The 10,139-nt window shown below is 59.6% G+C and overlaps 1 protein-coding gene across 1 annotated transcript; it reads left to right on the forward strand.

Annotated features, from left to right (window-relative positions):
• Positions 1 to 1,142: 1,142 nt before the first annotated feature.
• PACSIN3 (protein kinase C and casein kinase substrate in neurons 3) lies at positions 1,143 to 9,633 on the forward strand. Its single transcript, XM_086677518.1, has 10 exons — positions 1,143 to 1,286; positions 5,059 to 5,148; positions 5,289 to 5,445; positions 6,186 to 6,421; positions 6,520 to 6,675; positions 7,225 to 7,400; positions 7,544 to 7,664; positions 7,803 to 7,939; positions 8,358 to 8,479; positions 9,091 to 9,633. The coding sequence occupies exons 2-10, from the start codon at positions 5,095 to 5,097 to the stop codon at positions 9,204 to 9,206; spliced, it is 1,275 nt and encodes a 424-aa protein (XP_086533644.1). The 5' UTR covers positions 1,143 to 1,286; positions 5,059 to 5,094; the 3' UTR covers positions 9,207 to 9,633.
• Positions 9,634 to 10,139: the final 506 nt, after the last annotated feature.

Raw genomic sequence — 10,139 nt, forward strand, 5'->3', positions numbered from 1 at the left:
CACGCTCCTCAGGGAGTGGTGGAGGGGCGGGGAGTGGGGACCAAGAGTACGTGCTGGAGAGAGAACAGCCTGGCCTTTGGCTTTCCAGAGCACCGCACCGTCCCCCTGGGGGCGCACTCCTTGGAGTCCGAGGCGGCTTCCCATTCCCCGAGGGATTTTGCACCCTCTGGACCCTCTGAGCGCCCGGTGCCTCGGACCCTGCTAGCCCGCCCGTGCCCCCTCTCTTCTGCTAGGGGTAGGGCTCGGTTGCCGGGTCTCCCGGCCCAGAAGGGATCCGCGGGGGGGGGTGGGGGTGGGGGTGGGGGGTGGGGGGTGTAGGGTGGGACCGGGAGGTCAAGCAGGTGGCGATTAGGTCAGCCTCTGAAAATTCTTGGACCGCTCCAGTGGATATAAATAACAGACGGGCTGGCTGCGAAAAAATCCCGGGGTGGGGGCTAAGGGGGTGAGGAAGAAGGGACTTATTAAGAGTCGGGTGGTATCGTGGCGATCTGGAAAAATCTACCAAGGCTGGTGACTGACAAAGGGAGTGCAGGGACGAAGGGATTTAAGAATGAATCTTGGTACAAAATCTGGGAATAAGAACACGGAGCGGGAGGAGCTCATGCCTTTTTGCCCCACCCCATCGCGTGTCCTACCCAGTCCACAGAATGCGCCTCCAGATTGGCAGGCAGGGCTGCACATGGAAAGGGCACGGGTTTGGAGTTCAGGGTCTTGCCCGACTACAGCTCTCTTGCAAGCTGAGGAAGGTCTCTGAGGCTCAGTTTCTGCATCTGTACAATGGGAATCCTAATGCTTAAAAGAGGGTGGTTGTGAGCCTCGCTGGAACGAACTTCTAAGAAAGCTATGCTCAGCAAATAAAATGGAAGGCAGTGTAGACCCGAGGCCTCCCTCCAAGGGGTGCCACGGCAGGCCCCATCCCTTCCCCCTTCCACAAGTCTCCCAGGCTCTGCAAAGGCCGGTAAGGGCAAAGCCGAAATCTGACTCCCTATAGAGCGACGCGGCGCCACCCTGGGGAGCGGGCCCTGGCGCTTCTCCTGTTAGAGTCGATACCCACGGCCCGCGCTCGAGGAGCAGCCGGTCGCCGCGATGCCTGCAGCCCCTGCGCCCCAGCCTGTGGCGGGTGGGGTTGGGGCCGCGGCGGCGAGGAGAGGGCGGGGCCGGGGGCCGGGCTTCCCGGGGGAGGGCCGGGCGCGCTCCGGGAGGCGGCGGCCCCGGCCCGAGAGCGGCAGGACTCTGGCCGGAGCGTGGCCGGACCCCCACCCTCCGAGACGCCCAGGGAGGACGCGGTGAGTGCTGCCCCGGCGGGAACCACGGGGAGGCGGCGGCGGGAGAGCCCGCCCTCTCCTCCCGCTCCTAAAGTTTGCAATGGGACCGACTCCCGCTCTGGGAACCCGCGGCTACCCAACTCCGTGCGGGGACAGGAATAGGTGCCGCCGAGTGGAGCGGGCGTCTCATCTGCTGCGCCGCACACCCCGCAATTTCCCAGGCTGGCAGTGGAGACGGGGACGTCGGGGGTGGAGGGGCACACCATCTCCTGGGGCTTTTCAAAGGCCGCCAAACGCCCTTTGGGGGCCCCGCTGCCCGGGGACCCTTCGCTCTCTGCAAAGAGCCCTAATTCCTGGGCCGCTATCCCGGGTCACCTTCCGGAGTCCACGGCCGGGCTGTCCCGGCAGGGTGCGCCCCCTCCCCTCAGCGGTGATCGACTGGCCCCACCCCCGCCCAGACCAAGTTCAACAAGTTTGGCCAACAAATCCTAAAGCCTCCATGGTTAGGCCTTGGCCCGGCCGCTCCGCGTGGGCTCCACCGGCTCCGAGTTGTGTAGCTCCGGGCCGGCAAGAGGGCCGGTCGAAGGGCGCCGTCCAAAAGGGTTGAGGCCAGAGACGGGCAGCCCCTGGGCTCCGAGGTCTGGTGTGGAGGCTCCGGGTTTGGAGTGCGTCATCAGGGAGCAGGCACCTCGGGCTGCAGGTCGGGTTTCCAAAAGTGCCCCTTTGTTATGCCCCTCCCTGGCCCTGCCTCCTCCCCTCTCCCTGCGCCACCCCTTCCCCCACCCTCTGGGGCGGCTCTGGCTGCTGGTCCCAGCCGCTCTAGCCTAGGCACCACTCTCTGGACCAATGGGCCGCCCACTCCTGAGCCTTCACATCTTAGGGCTTAGGGAGGATGGGGAGGGGCTGCTGGGAGAAGAAACCCTTGGGCGCAGCCTGTGACTCAGGAGGATGGGCAGGGCAGGGTGGCAGTGCTCCCTCCCAGTGGCATGCCCCCAGCTTCTGGGAAGGGTAGGGGCTGGTCTGCGCCGAGGTGGGGGGTACCTACCTGCCTTAGGTAGGGCGAGTGGGTTCTTCCCTGAGGCTCAGGACTCCCTTACCTTGGCCCAGGCAGTTATGAGGAGGCCCTGCCAAGCCGCAGCAGACTTCTGCAGGCCCAGTAGGTACTGGCTACCCCGGCTGGGAAGCGTTCATTATTAGCTTTCTGAGCTCTTGTGGGTGGCAGAGTGTGTTCTGGGGACCAATCTGGGTCTCTGCTGAAGTCAGGAGGCACAAGGTGCTGGCTCTCCTCAACAGGGGCCATGGTTTGCACTGCCCACCCCCACGGGGCTGGATCTAGCCAGGGCTGCGGGGCCTGGCTGTGCCTGGGACTCTGGGCTTGTGTTTGCTCTGGGAGGCGGGAGGGAGCAGTGCCAGCAAGCACACACAGCTTGCTCTGTTCTGGGGCTAGAGAGAGGGAACGGGTGGGGGGCAGCTCTCCCGGGAGCCAAGCCTGGAGGCTGGAGCAGGCAGGGGGCCCGGGCCCCTGGATACCTCACTGGGACAGCTCGGAAGGCTCTGTGATTTACAGCTGTGGCTCTGTTTCTCTCCATCTGGTTGGCAAGTCCTTTCTGGGTAAGTGGGGCAGATTAGAGAGGAAGCAAGGTGAAGTGCCGAGGACCCTTGCGGACCAGCTGCTCCGTCCCTCTCCTGCTCTGTACCCAGACACCTCCATCCACTGCAGGCCTCAGCTCTCTCTCTGAGCTATTAGGGCTGGATCCCACGTCAGGCAAGCTTTCTCACAGCTGCTCTAGCCATCAGGTTCCCTGGTCTTTAGGTAGATGTCGTTTGTTTCTTCATTCAACTGCTAACTCCAATGCCTGAACAAACACAAATTGGACCACCTCTGTCAACGACTGGGGACAGATTCTGCCCTGTCAGTCACAACCCAATGGAATATATCATATATAACTGGACTGAGGGCTCACAAGGGGCTGTGTAAATGGGGATGGGGCAGTGGGGTGGGGGAGACTGTGAAGATGCCTCAATTTGAGTTTTGAAGGATGGATAGTTGTTTGTCCGTTTGGAGGGGAGCAGTGTGATAGAGTCCTGCTTTGGGGGCAGAGGGCACATACTGTGTCCTGGGCCTCGTGGTGTCCCTTGGGCCTGCTCAGAGGGGGAAGCAGTTTCCTTCTAGGGGCTTGAGTCAGTGCTAGGGACAGCTGAGACCCTGCCAAGGGTCAGGAGGGGAGTGGCCGCGTGCCATTGTGTCCTCTAACCTCTGGGGTGGTGGCTTTGGGGTTGGAATCCGCCTTGCCCTCCTCTACAATTCTGGAGCACACTCTTACAAGTGCCTGGTCACCTGTCTGACTCCTCCCATTCTGCCCCAGACTCTGGGCTTTTTGAGGGCGGGGCTGAATTACTCATTACTCATGGAGGCTTGTGGGACCTCAGTGGATGCTGTGGAACAGGATGAATGTCCCTTGTGACTGTCAGGCCCTCATATTTCTTGCTCATTGCCTGGTTTGAGTCTTTTTTTTTTTTAATTAATTAATTAATTTATTTTGAGAGAGCTAGAGAGCTCGTGGGAAGGGCAGAGAGAGGGAGAGAGATAGAATCCCAAGCAGGTTCCGCACCATCAGCACAGAGCCCAACGTGGGGCTCAAACCTTGAGATCGTGACCTGAACGGAAATCAAGAGTTGGACGCTTAACGGATTGAGCCACCCAGGTGCCCCTCCTGGTTTGAGTCTTTTTTTTAAATTTAATTTTATTTTAATTTTTTAATTTAATTATTTTTGAGAGAGAGACAAAGAGCGAACAGGGGAGGGACAGAGAGAGAGGGAGACACAGAATCTAAAGCAGGCTCCAGGCTCTTAGCTGTCAGCATAGAGCCCGACGCAAGGCTTGAACCCATGAACCACGAGATCATGACCTGAGCTGAAGTCGGATGCTCAACCGACTGAGCCACCCAGGCGCCCCTTCCTGGTTTGAGTCTTAAACCAGCCCTGGCACAGAAGACCAGGAGGCAAAATTTCCATCTTAGGAGGGAGCCAAGGCTTCCTTAGGAGGACAGTAAAATGCACTTGTTCAAGCTTCTTGGCCAAGGTAGGATTCGGTCCTCTTGGCCCCCAGTCTGCTCTTGCTGGCAAAGGAAGCTACTGGAGTGTGGCCGGGAACCCTCTGACTTGGCCTCGTCTGGTAAAGGGTCGCCTTGTTGTTCAAGCAAAGGCGATGGCGCCTGGCTTGGGCAGGTATCCTCTTTTCTCATCTGTAGTTGGGTGGGGGGCGGGGGCAGCAGGGCCCTCTGCCCACCACCCACCCCGCCTGCCGCCTAATCCCCTGCTGGATCGTGTGACCCGCCTGGCATTCTCCTGGCTGGACTCTGGCGCTTCTGACAGCAGTTGCTATATCGGGGGAGCTGGGCACCGCCCTGGACTCTCTAAGTCCCTGCCCTCACCCCCTGCTTTGCTTTTTTGCTTTTGTCAGCTTCAAGGCAGAATCACGGTTGAAGCTTTAAGAGTTGGACGCCCAGGTCCCTGAAGTGATCTGTAGGCCCCCCGGTAGGTGGAATGAGGCTGGGTGGGGGAGGGGGTGGGCAGACTCATGGCATGAGGAAGAGATTTGAAGTGGCCACCCTTTCTCCTATCCCAGCCCCTCCCGGGGCCTTCCAGACGTCTACCTGCTAAGTCCTAGCTCTGACAGTTCCTTAGATGGTGGGGATGGTAGTGGGGACAAAGCCCAGGGATAGGAGAGGATCTTCTTCTCTCCCCAAAAGTGTATATCCGGCTTCCCTGCTTACCTCTCTGCTCTCCACAGCCCCAGTCCGCCACCATTCCGTGCTGCAGGGACACCATGGCCCCAGAGGAAGACGCTGGAGGGGAGGCCCTAGAGGGCAGTTTCTGGGAGGTGAGCAGCTGGGTCCTAGGTTTGGGGGTACCCACTCCACTCTGGGCCCAGCCACCTCTCCAGGGAGGAGGCTAGCTGTCAGCCCCAGCCCTGGAGGGGGCTTCTCCCTGGCGACACTGCCTTTCTCCCGTCTGCCCCAGGCTGGCAACTACAGGAGGACCGTGCAGCGGGTGGAGGACGGGCATCGGCTATGTGGGGATCTGATCAGCTGTTTCCAGGAGCGCGCCCGCATCGAGAAGGCCTATGCCCAGCAGCTGGCTGATTGGGCCCGCAAGTGGAGGGGCACCGTGGAAAAGGGTGAGGCCGCGCTTGGGCCTAGCCAGGAGCAGAGGGCCACTGAGGGTAGGGAGATCAGACAAGGCAGATTCGTTTTTGCACCTCTTATGGAAAGCTTGAGGCTTCCATGTCTGCCTTCCCTTTGAAGAGCGAAGAGCCTCCTGGTTATTCTTACGGTTGTGCCATTAAGAGTTTGCAAAGTATGGTCATCACTTATTTTGATATTTGTAACAGCCCTGTGATGGAGACAGTCCTGTTCTATCCATTTTCTAGAGGAGAATCCAGAAGTTCAGAGACGCTAAGTGACTTGCCTGAGGTCACACAGCTAGGAAGAGCTAAAGCTTGAACCTAGGCCTTCTGACTCAAGAGCTTGGATCTTTCCATCCTAACCAGCTGCATTCCTTGAGGGTGGAGGCTAGTTCTTCCCTTTGGGACAATAAAGTATAGTGGTTCATATAGGGTTTGAATCTCAGTTCGACTTGTAGCTGTAATGCTTTGGGCAGTTAACTTCACTTTTCTGGGCTGCTGTTTGTTGTCTGTTAAATGTTGATCACGACATTCTCTGCGTGGTGGTGGATAAAGATTCAGTGAGATCTCGTATCGAGGCACAGAGTAGATACCGATAAAGCAGCAGCTGACATCTTTGTTGTTCATCTCTGCATTCCCTCTGTGCCTGGCGCCCGGCGCAGCACCCAGTGAGAGGGGGTGGGCTGGTTTCTGGTGGCGTCCCTGGCCTGGCCCAAGCCCCTTCCTCCCTGCAGGCCCCCAGTACGGCACGCTGGAGAAGGCCTGGCACGCCTTCTTCACGGCAGCTGAGAGGCTGAGTGCGCTGCACCTGGAGGTGCGGGAGAAGCTTCAGGGGCAGGACAGCGAGCGGGTGCGCTCCTGGCAGCGGGGGGCCTTCCACCGGCCAGTGCTGGGTGGCTTCCGCGAGAGCCGGGCCGCCGAGGATGGCTTCCGCAAGGCCCAGAAGCCCTGGCTAAAGAGGCTGAAGGAGGTGAGCCTGGGAGGGGTGGGTCCCTTCCTGAATCCGCCCTGGGCCACCCGGGCCGAGGCTTGGCGCGCAGGGTCCAGACTTGTCCCCGTGCGTGCCAGGTTGAGGCGTCTAAGAAGAGCTACCATGCGGCCCGGAAGGAGGAGAAGACAGCCCAGACTCGGGAGAGCCACGCAAAGGCAGACAGCGCCGTCTCCCAGGAGCAGCTGCGCAAGCTGCAGGAGCGGGTGGAACGCTGCACCAAGGAGGCTGAGAAGGTACCGGGCGGCCGACATGCCTTTCCCAGCCCTCTTCCTCACCTGCCACCCCTTCTCCAGGTCATCATTTAAAAGAGGACCCAGAGAAAAGATGATGCTTTACCCAGGGAAAGAAGCGGTGCAGTTTTGGATGTTGGGAGGAGCTTAGCAGTTGAGGAGACCTTCTAGCTCCTTCCACCGCATCCTGCCTGGGACAGGCTCTCATGTGGCCTGCTCTTCCAGAGCACCCGTTCCTCCAGCTCTGCGTATCTGCTGCTCCGTTTCTACCTCCTCCATGAAGCCTCTACCCGTTCCGCCCACCGCTCCCTATAGGTTGACCTTCACCTCACTCTCCATCCTCGCTCACCGGACTCTCAAAGCTGCTCTGCCCAAGTGTGACCTCCCTTGTTAGGCTGCTGGGGTCTTGGAGGGCAGGAGCTGGGTCTGTAGAATGATTGCTGCCGGTGCCTAGCCCGGGGTCTCTCGCCCATGGCGGCGCTCAGTAAACATGAGCGGAGTCTTGAGTGGAAGAAGGTCTTGTCCTCACCGGGCCCCTCCTGTCCCACCCAGATGAAAACCCAGTATGAGCAGACGCTGGCGGAGCTGCATCGCTACACCCCGCGCTACATGGAAGACATGGAGCAGGCCTTCGAAACCTGCCAGGCCGCGGAGCGCCAGCGGCTTCTGTTCTTCAAGGATATGCTGCTTACCTTACACCAGCACCTCGACCTCTCCAGCAGTGAGAGGTATGGCCTGCGAGGTGGGCCTGGAGGTCTGGGCAACGCTGGGTCTCCTCCATCTCCCCCAGGCTCTGGCCAGGTGCAATGAATTTGGGGGGCGGTGCTGGGGCTCGGGGCTCCCCGGTGTGAGGCTGTGCTTCGGGTCACAGGTTCCAGGAACTCCACCGAGACCTGCATCAGGGCATCGAGGCAGCCAGTGACGAAGAGGATCTGCGCTGGTGGCGCAGCACCCACGGGCCAGGCATGGCCATGAACTGGCCACAGTTTGAGGTATGGGAGGTGTGGGGGGCTCAGCCTGGACCTGAGGAGGGAGGCTAGGGCTTGGGATGAAGTAGGTGAAGGTCTGAATGGCTCCGGCTGCCTCCACAGCCCCACGGCCCAGTCTGAGCCTAAGCACTGTCCCCATAGGAGTGGTCCTTGGATACACAGAGGACGATTAGCAGGAAGGAGAAGGGTGGCCGGAGCCCTGATGAGGTTACTCTGACCAGTATCGTGCCCACGAGAGATGGCGCTGCACCCCCACCCCAGTCCCTGGGGTCTGCAGGGTAAGAGCCAGAAACCTGGCTGTGGGAAGGAAAGATCTCTGCCCCCTGCCCTGCCTTCTTTCCCTCTGTCTCCTTCCCTTCATTCCTCTCACACCCAAAGTGGGGTTGAAAATTGGTGCCAGGAACCTCAGGACCTACTCAGTAGTTACAAGGATGCCGGTGTTCATGGTGGTTTAGATTTGCCAGGCGTTTCCCATGGTCCCTCTTGTCTACTGCTCACGTCAGCCCTGTGTGGCAGGAAATGCACCAAGCTCACAGGCATGTGTGGCAGAGCTCAGACTGGGATTTTTCAGTTTCTCCCCACCTGCCTCTCCCAGGATTCTTCCAGAGGGTGAGCCCTTGGCCCTGAGTCCTAGGCTCTCTTGCTCAAGGTGGTCCTCGGGCCCTGAGCCTGTCCACTTCTGTCTCCTGTCTCTAGCGGTGGGCAGGATGAGGAGTGGTCAGATGAGGAGAACACTCGGAAGGCTGCCACAGGGGTGCGGGTGCGGGCACTCTATGACTACGCTGGCCAGGAAGCTGATGAGCTGAGCTTCCGAGCAGGTACCCAGGAACCCCTTTCCTGTTCCTTTCCAGGCTTCAGCTTCCCCCTTCCTTCCTTTGTAACTTGAGCAGGGGTGTGGGAAAGGAAAGCCTAATGTTTACCTCCCAAGGACCAGTTCTCTGATTCTCTCTCTCTTTTTTAATGTTTATTATTGATTAATTTTGGGGGGAAGGGGAGGGGCAGAGAGAGAGAGCGGGAGAGAGAATCCCAAGTAGGCTCCACGCTGCTAGTGCAGAGCCCGACATGAGGCTCAAACTCCCGAACCATGAGATCATGACCTGAGCTGAAACCAAGAGTTGGACAGTTAACCAACTGAGCCACCGAGGCGCCCCAGTTCTCTGATTCTTAAGGCTACTCTGGGTCCAGCCCCCAGGAGTCAGAGTGTCTGCTCTGAGCCCTCACCTGCCTCTCAGAGTCACCAGCTTGGGCCTGCTTGATGCATTCAGGGTCTGAGGTGGAGTGGCTTGCTGACTTTGACCTCCCTTTGCCTGAGACAGGTCTCCTCTTCTAGCTGGGTTCTCCTATTGTCCCCTCTCCCTCAGTCCTTGACCCAGTTGCGGAAGCGAGCTGGGCCAGGGCAATTGGCCGTGACTAATCCCCCTTCCCCCAGGGGAGGAGCTGCTGAAGATGAGCGAGGAGGATGAGCAGGGCTGGTGCCAGGGCCAGTTGCAGAGTGGCCGCATCGGTCTGTACCCTGCCAATTACGTGGAGTGTGTGGGGGCCTGATCTGCCTTGACAGACCTTCTGCAGCGTTTCTCCACCCTGCGTCAGAGCCCAGCTTCTCTTGGACAGCCGACCCGAGGACCCTGGACCATGGTGCCCCCTGCTGCCCTTCTGTCCCTTGAGGAGGAAGGAAGTCCTGGGTCCCAGGGAGGGGGGCGGCCTGCATCTAGGAAGGGACTGGTAGGGAAGGGCCAACTGAGTCTAGCCTGAGGGGAAGATAGGGAGGCCAGGAGGTGACAGAAGGGCTCAGGGGTGCCTGGGCCTCTCCAGGAATGCATGGGTCTCCCCAGGAGCCGTGGACCCAGTTCCTGGTCTCAGTGTTTTGGGATTCCTGGGGTGGTCTTGGGGTGGTGAGTGTAGTTCTGGGCTAGGAGCACTCTCCTGTGACTTGTTTTAGTGTGTATTAAAGTTGGAGAAAAGAAAAAAAAAAAGCACTGTCAGGTGTGTGTGCATCTTTTCTGATACTCCACCCTTGCCAGAATGCAGAGGGCATCTGGAGAGAGACGCTGAGTGGGGAGGTGTGTGGGTCTAAGAGTATGTCATGGAAAAAGGTTTGCCAGTTTGGTATCTGCTCTGGAACTTCGGGACCCTAATCTGGGGTGGGAGGTACTCGAGATTGGGTTTGGTGTGAGCCCGCCAAGGCTGGAGGCTGACTACTGAGTTCTGGGCTGGACGGGGGCCCAGTTTGTCTTCCCGTTCAGGCCGGTGGGACCATAAGTGCTTGGTAGGGCTGTTAATCATCACTCATCCATCGGGAACTGGCCCCATCTGAGACCCCTGGCCACCGGCTCCCAGCCTCGCAGCCCTCCCCTTCTGGAAGGTCGCACCACCTTCCGGGGGTGGCGGGGCGTCCCGGTGGCGCTCCGGCAAGGTTTGGGCCCGCCCGCGAGCCGTCGCTCCGCCCTGGCTGCGGATTGGCCCCTGGCGTAGCGCGGC

Source organism: Puma concolor, chromosome D1, assembly GCF_028749965.1.
Source record: "Puma concolor isolate L17-30 chromosome D1, mPumCon1.1.hap2, whole genome shotgun sequence".
Classification (NCBI taxonomy): Eukaryota; Metazoa; Chordata; class Mammalia; order Carnivora; family Felidae; genus Puma; species Puma concolor.

Excerpts from the sequence above, each read along its gene's own strand:
- PACSIN3 (XM_086677518.1), top strand. The coding sequence starts at position 5,095 with ATGGCCCCAGAGGAAGACGCTGGAGGGGAGGCCCTAGAGGGCAGTTTC. Across the intron at positions 5,446-6,185 it reads GAGGGGCACCGTGGAAAAGG|GCCCCCAGTACGGCACGCTG; the intron begins GTGAGGCCGCGC and ends TCCTCCCTGCAG. Across the intron at positions 6,422-6,519 it reads GGCTAAAGAGGCTGAAGGAG|GTTGAGGCGTCTAAGAAGAG; the intron begins GTGAGCCTGGGA and ends CGTGCGTGCCAG.